The 19,382-nt window shown below is 43.1% G+C and overlaps 1 protein-coding gene across 5 annotated transcripts in view; it reads right to left on the reverse strand.

The window, feature by feature from the left end:
• Positions 1-19,382, reverse strand: part of ppp2r5eb (protein phosphatase 2, regulatory subunit B', epsilon isoform b) — a 151,462-nt gene continuing 132,080 nt past the window's right edge. For all 5 annotated transcript variants that reach the window (XM_083633778.1, XM_083633779.1, XM_083633777.1 and 2 more), the window contains exon 14: positions 1-3,139. In XM_083633778.1, the coding sequence (XP_083489904.1) occupies positions 3,040-3,139 (100 nt within the window). In that variant the 3' untranslated portion in view covers positions 1-3,039. The remainder of the gene's footprint in view (positions 3,140-19,382) is intronic.

The following is a 19,382-nucleotide window of genomic DNA, read 5'->3' on the forward strand; positions in this document are numbered from 1 at the left end:
GCAGACTGTTTTGGGGCGTGATTGACAGGTTGCCTGTCCAGTGATCGCGCAGCTCGCCGATAACGATGAGACGGTCAAAATGCCAAACTGGCAGCTTCTAAACTGAGTCCAGAAAGCACAATGGGTGACGTGACGGTGGCTACATCCATAATAGTGTCTATGGAACATGGCTACATCCATAATAGTGTCTATGGACTTATAGTCTCTATGAATAACAATCAACATTACACATCCAACTGCCTGTTTCTCTCAAATACACACACACAGTGCAGGAGCCTGCGTGTGACCTGAGTAAATAAAGCAAATTCAGCAGCTGGGCTTTATCACAAAACAGGTTTAATTTAATATCTCTTTATTTTTTAAAATAATTAAACATTTGTATTTCTCCAACCCTTTTTTTCTGTCTTTTTTAATCATATATCTGGGCCATTCTAAAGCACACATTAATTCTGCGAGGGGGGGCTTCAACAACGCTGAAAAAATGCTTACTGTCCAAATCCGAGGCGAAAGTGGGCTGCTCCCTGTCCTCCCCCTCTCTCTGACCCCTCAAAACCTCCTCCTGCCCACCTCTCAAAACCCCCCTCCTTTCCCTCCCTCCCCAACTAAAAAATATATACCCGATGGTCAAAAAAATAAAATAAAAAAATCATCAAAATATCCAAAGAAACGTGATAAAAACCAAGATATGGGGGGGGGGGGGGGGGGGCGGGCAAAGGAAGATAGAGAAATAAAAACAAAGCAAGGGGGGGAAACACGATCATAAATACCAGGAAATCTTGTTCCATAATACCTCTTTATATACTGGATACTCCTCTCCACAGTTTCCTAAGCAAAAATATAGGCTAAATTACTACAAGATACAAGATTATCAGTGTACTGCATTCAATAACAATGTACAGGGTTTTTCCTTTTTCTGTTGTAATACTGTGAAGCTAACGTGGCGCCCCCTGGTGGCGGGGGAGTGGAAGCGCTCGTGTCTCACAATAGGCAGAAGAAGTGTTTTTGGCGCTCTTGCTGAGAGCTGGCGACTTTTTTTATTTTTATTTTTGTAAGTCCAAGTCGTCTTTTCCCCCCCGTGTACCAGTGCCAGACTGATACCAGGGATGCCTGGTACGGCAGGTAGGTAGGCAGGTAAGGGGTCAAAGTTGACAAATCTAAATAATTAAGAGGAAGAAGAGAAAGAAAGTGACAAAAATAAAAAGCGATCAGTTTTTAGTGGGGAGAAGAGTGAGAGTGCGTTTACATGCAAAGGATTCTGGGGTTTATACTCCTATCCTTCAGCTCATACCAGGAGAGAGCAGTTTCATATTGGTCTGGGCGATAGAGCTGGAATAAATATAGCCATATCCATATAATTTAGATCACAATATGGCTAGAATCAATATCACTTTGATCTGGCTTTTTTTGGGCGAGAGCTAAGCTCCAATTCCTGTGATACCTCATGTCTGACTTTTTAAATAAGATCTGCTTGCTCTCATCAGATCAGACAGCAGAATTGCTCGTCACAATATCCCATTAAAAGAAAATCACCATATCTTCACAATGATTCCACTGAAAGATAAACGATAATATTGAATTATTGACCAGCTCTACTTTTATACACATCGTCGTAATCTGATCACATCTAACTTCCCCCTTTTGTGTGCGTACGGCACGCCAAGAACCAGAATATTCTGAACGTCACCATGGGGAAAAACAACTTGCACAGCCTGGCAAATAGGAAAGGGAAAAAAACAGTAAATGTGGATAAAGCATTTCAATGCCTCAGCACCCGATATAGTATCTTATAATAATAACAATAATAACAATAACCAGGATGTAAGCTCATCCTGGCGACTGTAAACAGGATGCGGTGCTGACGGGTGCCGTCTCTTTGAAAACGGAATACACAAATATCCCCAAGTGATGTTGGAATATGAAAAAATGCATGTAGACGCACTGGGCGAGGGAAAGGGCTGCCAGGACCAATACCAGTACCCTTACATGATACAGATACCAATAGAGTACTTCATTCCATGCATTTTTACACCGCCACAGACTGTACGGGTTGCAGCTGCTGCGGTAGTGGGCCAATCACATGTCGCATTAAACTGAAGAATGCTTGGCTGCAAGCAAAACCATACAAATATTTTTTTTTCTATATCTGTAGAAAAAGGATGGAATGCAGGTATGGTTTGCCTGGAGAGGTTTGGATACTACTTGGTATTTGGTTTGATACCTTGAAGGTATGGAGTACTGATACCCGGCCCAAACGGAGGACAGGCTCGATCGGTTCCTCTCAGGTCCTGAACTGGGGTGGGCGTTGTCTAAGCTTCAATTTAGAGATAGGCAGGAGGCAGCCAGAAGGGGGCGGTCCTTGTTGAGACAGTGGGGAGGGGCTTCTTCCCAAGAGGTGGTGGGATGTCCCACATGGGGGCAAAAGTTGGAGATGCACCACAAGAGGGAGACAGAGAGAGACTGAGGACAGGGACGAGAGATGACGCTAACAGGAGAACCAGAAAATGGAGGGGGAAAATATATGGAAGAACAGTGAGGATGAAGAGTTAAAAACAATCTATCTTCCTTTTTTTTGCCGTTTTCTTTGTTTGTTTCTCAACAGTTCATTATGTCCTACAGTCCACAAGTCTTTTCCCCCTTTTCCCACACAAGTCATTTTCTCATTTTCTATTTTTTCTTCCTTTTTTTATTATCTTTATTTTGTTTTTGTTTTTTCCCCGTTTGCAATAATATCAGTTTAAGGGAAAGGAAAAAGAAAAAGAAAAAAATATAACAGTTATTTACAGTGCTGTTGAAATTATGATAACAGAGACATGGTGAAATCTACCGTAAAGTAAGTTGCACAAATACAGAAGAGGAGGAGAAAAAAAAGAGAAAAAATCCTGATGAAGGAAACCGATGGGCGTTCCGTGTGGATCCAGAGGAGGTGGCCTGTCGTGGGGGGTTATCCAAGCTCTGGGCAGACACGGCTGGTGTGGGGGGCGGGGGCAAATGGGGACGGGGAGGTTGGATCGGGGCGGGGGGGGGGGGGAGGAGGCTTCGTTAAGTGGGGATGATCCCGTCGCTCCTAAGGCCCCGCTTCAGCTCCAGGTCCTCCAGCTTCTTCCACAGCTCCTCCCGCTCCTTTTCCTTCTTCTTCTCACTGCAAAACACACACACACACAAACAAGCACACACAGACAAACACACACACACACACACACACACACACACACGCACACACAAATAAACATGAGTCTCTGTCTGGCAGCGACACAAAGCTGGAACCCGTCCTGAGTTACATCCACACATACTGTATAATACACACCAGAGGGCCTTCAATAACCAGGGTTCCTGCACATTTTCAATTAAAAACTTGCATATTTGACCTTGACCAGACCTTGATTTGTTTTGAAGATTTTGTTTGGTGTTCAATATGATTTACAGTGATAGACATATTGCCATGCTAACGAGGTCATACCACTGTATAGATTAATCTTGTTCTTCACAGCCACAAATATCAGAATATTGTGTGAGATGAGTGGCAGGGTTCCTACACGATTTCCATTTAAAAATTCCATATTCCGCCAGCTGCACTTTTTTTAAATAGCTATAAATAATTGGTGCTTAACTCATTCTCTGCCAGGGTCATTTCGGTCTGTGTGCTCCCAGTGCCAGGATTTTGAGCATATTTCCTGATCTTCCAGGACCCACAGAATATTCTGTGCTAGGAATAAAATTACACAACATATCTCACAATAAAGCAGAGACTCTCTTCTTACCCCTTGTAAAAAACTGAAACTCTACCATGTTTCCTTGTTTAGTTACAAGCAGTGGAAGTTAGCTTGTTTTCACTAAAAATGCCCTCCTTGGGAGAGAAATAGGAGAAAAGGAGGTTTTTAGTGAAGGACACCGTTTCAAGCAGAACTCTCTTTTGAGCCTTTTATTTTTTGCCTCAGTGACACATCAGACATATACAGTATTTGTTTTCCCAAATAAATAAATAAAAAATAAAAAATAAGAGAATGTATTTGAGGGAGCTGTGTCGGTCCATCCCGCCCAGTGAGCGGCTACAGAGAGAGAGAGAGAGAGAGAGAGAGAGTCTGGCCCCTGGGGTTTCTTGACAGATGAGGCTTGGCCGCAGCCTCCTTGCTACAGTATTGTCAGTAAAATGGAAGAACCTCAGAATAAGTTGGAACCTATTTCGAGACATGGTCTTTCCGAAATAGGTGGTGTAGGACTACACACAGGACTGGGACTAGGACTGGACTGCGCCTCCATCGACTCAGAGTCTGAAAACACAAAATATCAAAGTATGATAAATATGTGCACAAAATCAAATAAATAATTTACTTTTACAGTTGCCATGTGGATTTTTAGCTTAGCTTGATAAAAGCATAAACAAATGGAACGAACCCTTATGTGGTCACACTCACACACTCTCTCTCTCTCTCTCTCTCACACACACACACACACACACACACACACACACACACACACACACACACACACACACAGGAATAACGAGTGCTGTAACGTTACCTGCTGTCACGTTACCTCTCATAACTAACGTTAGCACAGAAGATCACACAATAGCTACGTTAGTGCTGTAAACTTTGAAATGTTTATGTGACACAGACGGCTGTGTGTGATCATTTCATCTCAAACGCGATACAAAAAATAGGCTACTTTTTACCATCGTCATCGCTCTCTCCAAGTGGCACCCATTTCTCCTCCTCCGATTCATCTGTGTCAGACGGATCAGAACGCTGTGAAGGGGAGCCTTCGTCACCCTGGCGCTCCGTCGTGGAGCAACAACAAAAAGGCCGGCGTCTTCCTCGCCATCGTCGCCATCCGAGAACGACTGGGTCGGACTCTGTTTCGACCACAGGCTCCACCCATAAATACTAAACTAGCGGGTTCCTTTTATCAGTTTGACTTGAAACAATGTCACAGGCTGGGAAAGTGTCTGATGTAATGTAAACACCCAAAACATGAAAGTACATCCGAGTACGTCTTTGGCACAGAACGCCATTGTTAAAAGTACGTCCGGGTACGTCTTTGGCAGAGAATGAGTTAATTAACTCATTGAGTGCCAGCCACTTTTGGAGAACGGACGCTCCCAGTGCCAGAGTTTCAGAGCGTTTTCAGTGATTTCTCGAGGCCCACAGAATATTGTGTGATATTACTATGTAAACACCGAACACGCACAAAGAACGATGAGACTCGCTTCTATCATCTGCAAAAAAAAGTTTATTGATACCATTTTCCGTTCTTTAGTTATGAGCCGGAGAAGATAGGTTGTTTTGAGCAAAAAGACACGTTTCAAATTAGAAGCTGAGTTATTCCGCCTTTTGTGAAATGAAGCATTTCAAGCACATTCACTGAGTCTGAAGCTAATATTTTCTGATGTAGTGACGTGGTGTAGTTGTGCAGTGCCCTGCGTGCCCCACCCCCCTCTCCCCCCCTCAGCTGCAAACTCCTCCCCACACTAACACACAGCCTAACACGCACCCAGTCTATTTTCGGAGCGCTCCGTTTTTGTGCGCCAGCTCCCAGCGCGACACGGAAATGCCACCCGGACTGCAGGGAAAGGTTTGGCCCTTCGGGCGTCGGGTGCTGCCTTTCTGGCGGCTAATCGTGTGGAGAAACTATGCAGACAGACAGACAGACAGAGGCAGAGGGGCTGAGTTGTGGGCGCGGATTGACTGCTGTTCGCAGCCAACGTCAGCTGCAGACAGAGCCATCTATATGGCTCTGGCTGCAGCATGAGCGGTTTCTCTTTCATCACGGGGCTTTTTCCTGCTGTTTTCCGGACCTTTCTCTAATCTGGAGAGCACTGTCGCCACCTAATAAGTCCGTAAAATAGGTTATACACCTTCAATAGCTACAATATTTGTACAGGAGATGCCTGAGGCTTTGATCCACGTCCCACCGTCAAAAAACGCAATTGACGACAATCGTCGTCATTGGCACTCTACGTCACTAATCGAATTGACGACGATTGTCGTCATTGGCACTCAATGAGTAAAAAAAAAAAAAAAAATTGCTTAAATTTGACTTTAATTTCTGTCTTTCATACATCCTTAATACAACATTATATGCTTTATTGATTGTCAGAAATAAACCTGTCTAGTGTCTCAAAATCAAAATTAACATTGATCATCATTAACATTAATCTGGATCTGCAGTGCCACATCAGACAGAGACATTCACCTTGTTGCCGCTGGCCCTTTAAGGCAGAGAGTACTGGACCTCGTGAGTTGCCGCAGTTTCATGTCAACAGTTCACAGTTGTTAAGGCAGAGGTTCTCAAATGTTTTTCAGCCAAGGACCCCTTACAAGATAGAAAATATACCGGGGACCCCCTCATTCTGATTTGTGATTTTGGGCTAAGCTTAATTGTTTCCACGGTAATGTGCTTGACTTTTTTTTTTTTATTACATTACATTTACATTAGGTCATTTAGCAGACGCTTTTGTTTTGTCCAAAGCGACTTACAATATCACAATTTGTCAACAGTAGGCTACAGAAAACCACTATGCAACACAATCAATGACAGCCAAGATATTTTGATAGACTAGCACCATGTAGGCCTACTGTAGGAAGTAGTTTGAGAAGGAATAAGTAACATGTAGCATTTTTAGGCAGGTGCTTGCACTGGCCTATGGGAGCATGTGTGTCCCAATCGCTGCATACATGTTTTATTTGACGAATGTCCGGTTTCAGACTTCCTGTCTGCCCTGATCTGATCTTGTTTAGCTTGACAGAGTCGCTCACGGCCGCAGAGGGTCCGCGCCCATGTTAACGTTACACACACGACGCAACAAATAAACAAACACACATTTCCCAGTGTCTCTGGACATCAACAGTAGCGGGAGACGTCTCCCCTTCCAGCAAATATACATGAATGTTATGCGTAAGGAACATGAACATCTTACCGCGAGGCAGAGAGCTAAGATAAGTAGCTAACAGCTGAGCTAAGTAGGCTATAACTAGCGTGTTAGCCGATCGGAAAAGCCTGTAAACAGCGGTGAGATCTCCTTTATTAAAGTATGCAACCATTTCCAATGAACAAATGGCATGTAGCCTTCAACTTTAAAACAAAACAATGTGCTTCTGCTTACTTCTTACATTCAACTCTATAGCCTATGGCAGTGAGTGCAGACAGTGCAACACCAGTGGCATGTAGCCCTCAAGTATTTAATTAGAACAAAAACAATAGTGCTTCTGCTGCTTACTTAGCCTACATTCAACTTTTTATGGCAAGGGTAACACATCCAATCTCGCCAAGCACCTGAAAGACAGGCACCCAGACCTGTTCAAAGAATTCAAGGTGGGTTAATTCTTTCAAACGGTGTAAAATAACACGTTTAACAACATATCAAACGGACCTTATCCTGTCACATTAGTTTTTGAGATAGTTGGCAATGCATTGTGTAACCAAAACAACGTTTGGCTAACGTTAACGTTAACTTGTTTTGTAATGGAATCTTTATGGGACATGGCTAATACCTGGCACAGCGTTAGCTAGCATAGTGTAGCACGTGTGCAATGCAAATGGAATCATTATGGAACTATGGCTAAGTTCGGCTCTTAGCCGTGTCCCACAATGATTCCATTACAAATATTGCATTGCACACGTGACATGTTATTTTACTAAAAATAATACATTTTACCATCATTTCAAGTAGAATGATACCACCCAAGCAAGAATATTTCAAGTGTTTCAAGTGCTTTACTGAAATATTTGGACCATATAATGATAATACAATTATCTCAACCTTAAAAGGTTACATATAGGTGCCAAAAAGCCATAAATTCACATCAAAGAACAAAGAAAAACAATTATAATTCAAGTTTAAACAGTAAGTGTGCAGCTGCAGCATTTATTAAATAATAATAATAATAATAATAATCTTTATCCTGCATCCCTAAACACAAACAGGGAAAAAAGGTGGAAAATCAGATGACGGCTTATATGTGTTATGTTGATTGTTAAAATGTGTATGGGTATACATGGGTGACGGTCCCATGCACCGGCGGTATGCCAGGTTTCGACCGGGCCTTGTTTTGTTTTTTTTAACCTGAAAACCTTTCGCGGACCCCCTGGCAAAGTGCCACGGCAATGGGGGTCCGCGGACCCCCATTTGAGAACCACTGTGTTAAGGGACTGGGAGAACAAGAAACTTTCCTTTCCAGTGAAAATTGTATCGCCAGAATTTACTAAAGTAGCGTGCGTCAATTAACGCGCAGAAATAAGGGCGAAACTAAGAGCGTAAATGTCTCCAGTAGAGCAGGAAATGTTGGTGCAGAGAGAAAAGCTCAAACAGCTGCTGGAAGAGATATTTTACTCGTGCGTAAAAAGAAGGTAAACACACCTCTCCACGGAGATGATATTACGCATGTGATGGAAATCTATTGATTATCATTCGCACAGGGTATGCGAGCATACAGGCAGTCTGCATACCTGTAACCTATTCAGTGCACATTTTCTGCTGTCAATGAATGAATGACACGTAAATGGTGTACTTTTTATACCAGTTAAAACATGATTGCAATAATGCAATCTAATGTGTTTATGATGTGTACTGTAGCTGCTGGCACTGCTGATAATGGAGCCGGTATAGTTGCCATTCTGTGTGCAAAATGAGTGTGAAAAAAGAGAGAGGAGAATCTCTGTTTATTGAATAAACTACAGCGCAGTGGGAGCCAGCACTCCTAGGTTTTGGTTGGCTTTGATAGCTTGTTTAGCTCAAATGCTAATGTAGTAATGTTGACAATGGAGTTCATAGGAGCGGCGCAAGGCTCTGGCATGGACTTCTAATGGGTAACTACTAGGTTTAACTGTTGGGTTTCTCTTTGTTATGGAGTCTTGTCAGTGATTTACATCTATAGAGCAGTGTAGCCTATGTCACGTTGGAAAATGCGCACCAGTCTGTGTGTGTCAGACTAGGGGCAGTTGTTAATTCATTCATACTGTGAGCTGTTGTGCTTTTCTTCATGGCTATTTCTTGTTTTATCCTTATTGATATGTAAGCTGCTACCTTGTGTTGATTTGTTAGTGGCTGACAAATCCTAATTTCGGTGTTTTGTGTGTGTGTGTGTGAGAGAGAAATGCAATCAATAGACAATAACACTGGTGTGTTTAAAATGAGATATTCCTCCAAATATGGCTAAAAAAGATCCAAACATGCAAAAAAAGGCAAATTTTTCTTCGGCAGCGCCAAAAATAGTTCCAATGTCCCTGGACCGACCCCCCTCTCAAAACACCCCAAAACGGAATCATTTCTCTAGGCCTATTTTACAATTATGAAATCATAGGTTACTACAATAATTAGGTCTTCTTTTGATTTAATTCTTTCTTTTGATTTAATTAGATTTAATTAGGCCTACTTTTATCAATTTCAGCCAAATTAGGACCTGACCTACTTGTTCCCTTTCGCCCCCCCCCCCTTTTCTCTTTTTTTTATACTTTGCAGACTTGCGTAGGAACCCTGAACACTTATTACACATTTTGTTGATTTCTAATCAAAATAACTATGGATACGGTATATATTTTTTATGCTAAAACATTTATTTTATTTGGAGCTCACAGAAGTTTTGATGGTTAGAGGCTGAACAGCAAATTTGTTTGTATAAAAAACAAACAACTTTACTTTAGCTTGCAAGAAAATCTATATATATAAAATTGAGTATGTGGCCGATATTCATGTTTGTTTGTATGTTTCAATTCTGTGTCTGGCCACAGATACGCCGTTTCAAGTGCGATCGGGCTGAAACTTTCAGGGGGTGTAAAGGCCCTAGGTCAGGGCCAAGCGAGACTACAGACAGTCTGTCAGGTCACCCCAGGGTGACCTGACAGAGCCGGATTTTTTAAATTAGGCTAATTAGCTAATGATGTGATGAGGTGATTATGTCAAAAGTGATGTCATAAGGGGGCGCGCGCACACACACACATACACACGGAGGCATTGTTACAACAACACACCGGTCACGTTCACTTCAAAACTCATAAAAGTGTTAAAGCAGTACTCTACTTATAGCCCTTTATATACACCCTGTTTTCACCAAAAAGGTCTCTCTGACAAGATAAATTGCAGATATTGGCATTTTTCTAAATCACACAATCTCATGCAGAACTCGCTCTCAATTCTTTTATTTTGAACTGTATTGACATCAGACATGTAAATATTATTCGTTATGACACAAAAGAAAAAAAAAATATATATATATATATATATATATATACACATGAAGTGCTTTTTTTTTTACATTCAACAATATAGTTTACTCAGTGTGAGTGAGTGTGCAGACAGACACACAGACAGACAGACAGACAGACAGACACACCGACAGACAGACAGACAGACAGACAGAGACACACACACACACACACACACACACACACAATGCGTGATTTCTAACCCCAAATAGGATAAGCAATAACCACGCCCTGTGGCGCCGGGATTGGCCAGGAGCAACACTGGAGGGCACGCAGCCCAGCGATTTCATGAACCAACTGAATAGCTCTTGAGAACGGACAGCGGGCTGCTCTGACTGCCGCTTGTTTTGTTCTGGTCCACCCGTCCTCGTCCATGTCTCCCTGTCCTATCCTCCCTCTCCCTGCTATTTGATCGTTCCCGTTTTCCCCTTGGCTATTCAACACGTCCTCACCGCCCTCTGATCGATCATTTCCTCATTCCTCCGATGATCAATCACATCTCTCTGGATTACTTTCTCCCGTTTTCTCCCGGCTGGCACAGAGGAAGGCGACCAGCTCGTGCAGCGCGCCGAGGGCGTTTCAATGGCGTTTCTCCTGTCTGCACAAAGAAGCGTTTATCCGTTTTCTGATTTTCCTCCTGCTCAATTTCAAAACAACAGCTGCGGTATGTGTTTGTTCACGTGTTGTCTTAGATGCTAGGGACCTGATACTATGTCACAGGCTGGGCAAGTGTTTGAACTAGGCGCTGCACTAATAAAAACAAAAACACGTCAAACACGTCTTTGGCGTGGATGGCTATTTCTGATAACACGTCAAAGACGTCTTTGGCGGTGAATGAGTTAAACAGCCTAAATTTAATATCGATGCATCACATCTTACCTCTAATAGTCGACGAGACCAACGCCGAGTAGTCTCGCTTGAACCCCGAGTGAATCGGCCAGTGTTGTCTTGACGATTAGTCTGTCTGCGGCCGGGGCAGATCAGGAAGTGAAATGAAACGGTTTGCGGCAGCCACTTCGGCCATAACCACAAAATAAAATTACTTCCAAACAAACTGTTAGAATATAACGAGAGATGTTCGCGAGAGTAGCAAGCCCCTGCATGGCGTTGTCCGTGTTTATGGTCTGTTGCTAGGCAGAGTGAAACGGTTGAAGGCAGGCATCTGCCGTAAACAGTTTCGTTTCACTTCCGGGTTTATCCGGCCCGCCGGTAGACAGACACAGACTCTATAATCATCAAGAGAGCAATCTCCGATTCACACGGCTTTGGTCTCAGCTACTATGATAGGTAAGATGTGATGCATCAATATTATAATTATACTGTTTAATAACAATCGAAAATATTGCTCGTAGCTGCTTTAAGATTATCCTGCTGAACACAGGTTTGCGTTTGAATACACATGAATACCAGGACACTGAAGCGGTCTCGCAAGATCATGGCTGACCCATCCCACCCTGGCCACAAACTCTTTAACTCATTCACCGCCAAAGACGTCTTTGACGTGTTATCAGGAATAGCCCTCCCCGCCAATGACGTGTTTGAGTTTTTATTAGTGCAGCGCGTAGTTCAAAGACTTCCCCAGCCTGTGACATGGTATCAGGTCCCTGCCCTCAAAGACAAGCCGACAACACGTGAACAAACACATACCGCAGCTGTTGTTTTGAAATGAGCAGGAGGAAAAACAGAAAACAGAGAAACGCGCTTCCTTGTGCAGAGAGGAGAGACGCCATTGAAACGCCCCTCGGCGCGCTGCGCTGGTCGCCTTGCTGCAGGGCGAACCTGGATTGAGTTGTTCGCGGTAGTCAAACCCGTGACGAACATGATCGATCCGGTTCCAGCGCCTGGTCCCAAAGCCAAGCCGGACCCGTTCCTGTGTCGCAGCATTCGTCCCAGCCCGAACGAGAGGAGGAAAACGATGCAGAGGCAGAGGAGGCTAGACGCTGATCTCAGACCAGTTTGGTGTTCCCCTCCTATGCTAATTTGCGGGGCGATCAATAGTGTTCCCTGGGAAGGAGGTGCGATCCAGCAGCAGCTGTGGACAGAACTCTCTCTCTGTGTGTGTGTGTGTGTGTGTGTGTCTGTCTGTCTGTCTGTCTGTCGGTCTGTGTGTCTGTCTGCACACTCACTCACACTGAGTAAACTGTATTGTTGAATGTAAAAAAAGCACTTCATGTATATATATATATATATATATATATATATATATATATATATATATATTTATTTATTTTTTTGTCATTTGTGTCATAACGAATAATATTTACATGTCTGATGTCAATACAGTTCAAAATAAAAGAATTGAGAGCGAGTTCTGCCTGAGATTGTGTCTTTTACAAAAATGGCCTTTTCTGCTGTTTCTCTTCTCAGAGAGACCTTTTTGGTGAAAACAGGGTGTATATAAATGGCTATAAGTAGAGTACAGAACATGCTAAAAGCTCACTTTTTTTTCCTGGTGAACCCAGAGACGTACATCTTCATTTTGAGGTATTGCAAATCACTTTGGTGCTAATAGATAATTTACTGTGGGTCTTGAAAGATGACCAACAATTATGAAAATCTTTGGCCTGTGCTAAATATTGGCAGTCCTAAACTGGCCATGAAGACACTCCCCCACGGCAAGAGACTGAGGTCTGCCAAGACCAGAACCAGCCGCCACAAGACCAGCTTCTTCCCAACCGCCATCAGCCTCACCAACAAGGCCCGGAAACCCCTTCCGCCAAGGGCCTCACCAACAAGCCCCCCCCACACACAAACTCACTACCTCCTCCTAAACTCAACTGAACTCCCCCCCCATAAAACTGGAACTCATACTGTATCTAATTTAATGCCTGTCTAACTGGGAATGGTAAATTGATGTAAATTCCCTGCACATTAATGCCTATTTAACTTAGCCTGTAAATTTCATGTACATTCAATGTAAACTCTTATCTAACTCTGACTGAAAATTCATGTAAATCCACTGCCTATTTAACGTATATTTAACTCAGTCTGTAAATCTCATGTAAATCCAACGTAAATTCATATTTATTATCCACAGAACACTTCACCACTCATGTACATATTGTATATATTGACTCGATTTGATTGCACTTGCAACCTTGCGATTGCAGTTACCGGTAGTTATCTTCCTACTTCTTATCCCTGTATGTGACCGCTACGCTGTATACAGACACTAAAGGTGCGTTCACACCGAGATATTTATTTTTCGCTCTGTCGCTTGATTCAACCCTTTGGAATCGCTCTGTCGCTCTGTTTAAATCGCTCATCAACAGGCACACGAAATGACGGACATGTGGGGGATATAACGTTACGCAATGTCATGCTGTTTGTCCACTACGAGCCACCGTCATTGTTTACAAGCTAAAGCCTATCAGCGTGCTCCTAATGCGAGCTCCATTCCGGTAGGACAGACTTCACTTCATGTCAGCTGTCAGGCTGTCAATGCAGTTTGTTGCCACACAATAAACCAGCGGTTTGTTCCAAGCCAGTGGGATCCTTGACTCGCTCTCACACGGCAGCCAATCAGCATTGAGCGGCGAGCAACTGATGCCAGCGTATTTTCGCTCGAGTTGGATTATTTCATCTCGGGCGACGAGCGTATTTTCTCCCTATCGCTCTGTCTCTGCCGCTCAGACGCCCAGCAATTTTTCTCCCAGGCGAATATACGCTCAATCGCTCGTTTGCATTGACTTTGTATGTAAACTCGACGCCAGCGAAAAACTTTAATAGGTCGGTGTGAACGCACCTTAACACGTTCACTGCCGTTGACGAGATATCTCGTCTTAAAAAAAAAACGGTTGACTGCCGTTGACGAGATATCTCGTCTTTAAAAAAAAAAAAAATTTTTGACGGTGGGACGTCGATCAACCCCTTTTACATCTCATATTAAAATATGGGAGGTATTGAATGTGTATAATCTATTTTACCGACCCACTAAGTGGCGACAGTGCTCTCCAGACGAGAGAAAGCCAAGCAAAAACAGCCGCGTGAGGAAGCCATTCTCATGAAAATGGATTGGCGAAAACGCTTTCGCGCAGGGAGCTGGCGGTGGGGGATTGCAAATTTGCATAATAGATTACGGGTGGAACACACTTTGAAACATGCAGCATAAATAAGACCAGAATCGCAAAAGCTTCATCAAAGCTCTCAACCGAAACCCCAAGAAACGAGCGAGCCCATCCAGACTCGCCCAAAGAGCGGCCGCCAGCACACAGGCAGCAGCAGCAGCAGCAACTCACTTGTGACACGCCCGCTGCAGAGCCAGGGAGGCAGGAGGAGAACACACACGGAGGGAGGAGTTTGAAGGAGAGGGGGGTTTCCTGCTGTTATGGAGGAAATTACTGTTCAAAACTATTGTTTAGATGTCTGACGTCTTACTGATGCCAAAAATGAATGGTTAAAGTGACTGTTCTATCGAATTTCACAAAAAGGCATTTATCTCAGCTTAAATTTTCAGACGCTGAAACCATGCTGTATTCAAGTGCTAATGCCTACATAACTACTAACTCTACAAACTAACTCTTTTAGACAGAGAAAGCACACATTCTATTAGTTCTTTTGAGATATTTTGTGTTCACAAAATCTTAGCATAAAATAATCCTCGGCTGTTGAAAGATGAGCCAGAATCCTCAAAAAAACCCATTGGCAGAAGCTACCTACAGTAAAAAAAAAAACGGCTGGCAGTGAATGTGTTAAGACAAATTCCTCGTATGTAACTTTCATACTGTGGCAAAAGTGATTCTGATTCTGAATAAGCTTGCGTTAACCACAGACCTTATTTTAAGCATCGTGCCAAAAACCCATTCAAAAATCCCATAGGCGGAAACAGTGAAGAAGCCGGAAGTGTTAGCATCCATGTTTTCCGGACTCATTCCTGCGGTACTCTATGTCTTCAGTGACGATGTGTGACGAGTGATGAGTCAGCAAACTGTTTCAGCCTTTGTCCCATTGATGATGTCATAGACATTGTATGACATAACTGATGACATCATCAGTGATATCACTCAAAGCAACAGCCTGTGTTTCAAGGCTATGACATCACTAATGATGTCACTGATGATGTCACAATTAAATTGATGTCATCGTGTATAGAAGAATCATCAACTCGAACTCCTGAGAAAAGGACTATGACTACTGCTGAGAAAAAGCAAACTTCATGGGCCAGGGGAGCTACTAACCCCAAGGGCAAAACAGCTGCTGGGACAGGCGAGGACGAGCTACAGGCGAGGTCGCGCAGCGGCCCTAGTATTTTCTAAATCACCATTTTGTGGAAAATGCAGAATGTGATTGTTAAGTAGCCGGGTAATCAGCTTGGCGGCAGGGCTTATCGCTGACTGTGCATTAATCCTCACTTAGCCTCTACATCAACCCAGTGCAGCCCCGCGCTCACCTCACATCACACAGAGAAACATGCTAACAGACATGCCAACATACATTTCAAACTGGCCATCTAAACCCCTCCAGGGCAGAAGCTAGTCAGCATGTAAAGGTAACTTGGCCCCCTGGTGTCTGTCATACTGTGTGTGTGTGTGTGTGTGTGTGTGTGTGTGTGTGTGTGTGTGTATGCAATGCATGTGCTTTTGTGTAATTGAATGCACTTATGTGTCTTTATGCAAGCTGTTAACTCCAATTCTACTACTACTACTACTACTACTTCTGCTCCTATTAGTGGTGTCACTGCACGACTTGCATCGCTGCCCTATTTGTACCCTGCATGTAACAAGCAGGGCTGCCATCTTGGACAGTTACGTACAGTTACACCACTTGGACAAACCACATTAGAGTTGACTTTGACACTACCCGATTTGCATCCCTTGCCCAGTTTGTTTACTTAGCAATTAGTTACTCAGACAACAATATCAAACCATCATTGTATCTGGTAACAAAGCTTTATGAGTTATCTGCAAGATATAAACAGTGTTGGGAGGGTTGCTTTTAATTTAAAACGTATTCCACTGCAGTTTACTGAATACATGCCCTAAAATGTAAATTGTAATGTATTCCATTAGATCAGGGGTATTCAAAGTGAGACAGTGGGCCTCCCCGCAGACAATGGTTTACCTTGGTTTACTTGCTTACCGTAGTTTCGCTATATTCCGAGATGCCTATGGGATCATTATTATGTTATAGATGCTAAGCAAATGAGCCAAGATAGACTCATATTGCTGTTTGACATACTTCAGACTAAATACATAAAACAGGTATGTCTGAAGCATTTGATTGATTGCTTGATTGAATTTATTTGACAAATTAAAAAATACAAGACACCAACAAGCATACAGTATAAAATAATTAATCAGGATATCTCAATAAAGTCGCTAAACTTATTTCCATTGTGGCCCTGAGGTCTCGGCTGGGGGGCAAACAGAAAAGGGAATAATGCCATTTTACAATAATACACAGGAGAAAACCTCAATATAAAAGAATCAAGAATAAAAAAGAGGGGGCGCTAGCGAGCAGACAATGGAGTAGGTTGTGGGTTAGGCGAGCTCCGCACAAAACTTGATATAATTCCTTTTTTGGCATCCTACAGATATAAAAAGGTACCCAAAGCACCACTAAAACCCCCCAACTGGGTTTAGTAGTCATTTTTCATGTAAATGGAAAGTCGCCTCGCGCAATTCAAATACGTTACACAGCAAACTGTGGCAGTGGCTAGCAATAACATGCCCAAGGAAAAAGAGCAGGCCGACATGGTGAACATGAAAGCTGTGCTGCTGTCCTCGCTCAAAACTGAAATAGCTGGCCTTTACCAAACAGAGCTGAAGAATGTGCTGGCTGCAGAATTTGGGGTGATTAAGACGGAGTTACAAGTGGTTAAAACGGAGATAGCAAACAACACGGCGATACTACGCTCTGACTTGGAGGCAATGAAAACAACGATGTCAGACATGGAGCGTGGCTTGTCTTCCTGCTCGGACGATGTAACAGCTCTAAAAAGCAGCGTGCAGAAGAGCCTGCAGGAGAAATGCTTCGACCTGGAGGGGAGAATGACGAGATCGAATATTCGTATACTGAAGGTGGCAGAAGAGCCTGACTCAAGCTCCCCAGCTTCTGTCTCAAAGCTGATCAAAGAGACTCTGAAAATGGATCAACTCGTGTTGATTGACAGGTCACAGCCATAATAGCAAAATTACACTATCACCAGGACTGCATCGAAATCCTGCGCCGTGCCAGAGAGGCTGGCCCACTGCACTACAAGGGAGTCACTATCTCCGTGTTCCCTGATTACCCACAGAGTGTTGCTCGCGCCAGGTCGGCATTCAACGAGGTCAAGAAACTGCTCCGAGGATGGGACGGCATCCGCTACGGTCTCCTTCATCCAGCCCGGCTTAGCATTACTCACAACAGGACTGAGAAACAGTTCCAGGATGCTACTGAAGCCATGGCCTACGCGAAGGCCACCATCCTCTAAAGAAAGTCGGTTCTGAAGGGTCCCCGAATTCACCTTCTATATTTTGTAAATTGTTTTTCTCCTCCTCCCTTTTATTTGCTCTTATCTACATTTTTTCCATGACCTTTACTTGGTGAGTAAACAAACAATATGTGATACATGAACACTGCCAGGAACAAAAGAATATCTAGCTTGGCTAATGTTATTTGGGGGAGATAAATTACTTATAAAAAATAAATAAATAAATGCCCGCGGCGTGGCTATTATTTTCAAGAAAAGTATCCCATTTCAATTTACTTCCATGACTGCAGCCCCTTTAGGCAGATATACGTTTCAACCCCTCCTTACTCGCTGAAGGGAAATTCGTAGAATATATTACCACCAAATTGAAATATTTTATAGAATTCAATGACAACGGTGAAGTATCAGATTCCACACTATGGGAAACATTAAAGGTTGTCATCCGTGGGGATATACCGTAATCTCATACGAGTCCGCTGCCAAAAAAAGGAGAGAGGCCACTATTGGAGCTCGAAAATGCTCTTCCCACCCTTGAAGCAGCATACCAGGCTTCAAAATCCCCTGAGGATTATAAGATATTGAAGCTAAAATATGAATATAACTGCATCTTGGGTGGTCAGATAAACACTCTCCTTTTAAAACTGAGACAAAAGCAATTTGACCTGGGAGATAAACCAGAGGGGCTCCTGGCGCGGCAGCTCAAGGGCGCCCAGGCCTCCAGGTCAATCCTCTCCATTAAATCGAAGAGGGGTGCCCTGCTAACTGATCCCAAGGAGATAAACGATCGTTTTAGGGAATTTTACAGTGAACTCTACTCATCTAAATGTGATGCTGCTCAACCCGATTTGAACACCTTTTCCACCCTCTTGAAACACCCAAACTTAGTGATGCTGCCAGAGAGGACTTAGACTCTGATTTTACATTGGAAGAAATAACTTCTGCCATTAAATCATTCCCATCAGGCAAAACAGCTGGGCCGGATGGATTCGGTGCTGAATTTTACAAGAAATTCTGCGACATTCTCGCCCCACTACTCAGAATGACATCTAGCTCTAAGAAGGACAAAGTCTTGCCTAAAACACTGTATGAAGCTAACATCTCCCTTATCTTAAAAAAGGGGAAGGAGGAAGTAGACCCGGCCAGCTACATAGCACTCCAGACTTTTGACAGAAAAGTACCGTAATCACTAAAACGCTGGCTACTCGGCTAAATAAACATTTGTCATCCATCATTCATCCTGATCAGATGGGGTTCATCCCAAATAGGTTATCCTTTTTCAATGTCAGACGCCTCCTTAACACCATATACGCAGATCACAGTAAGACCAGTGGTGCAGCGATTTTGTCACTCGACGCACAGAAGGCGTTCGATCAGGTTGAGTGGCCTTTAGAGCTGGGTATTGGTTCAAATTTCAAGAATCGATTCGATTCCGATTCACAAGGTTGCGAATCAATTAATTTCGATTCGATTCGATCAATTTCAATATTGATTTGGTTAGTGATACCAAAACGTGTTTTTTGAGCTGTAACCTGAATTACATGACTGTCCAGTTATGTAACACAGGGGTTCCCAACCAGCCAAGTAGATACATGGGAAAAAAAAGTTGCAGACCTGTTGTCAATTTTAATGGTTTTAGTTACACATATATTTACTCACCAGGGTTTACTCACAAAGGGTAAATAACAGCCTTTTCGTCTGTCAATAAAGACCCTTTCACAATTATGCACAGTGATTTGATTTCAGCCTATATAATTTCTAAAAGTAGATA

This window comes from Poromitra crassiceps (genome assembly GCF_964638095.1).
Source record: "Poromitra crassiceps genome assembly, chromosome: 3".
Classification (NCBI taxonomy): Eukaryota; Metazoa; Chordata; class Actinopteri; order Beryciformes; family Melamphaidae; genus Poromitra; species Poromitra crassiceps.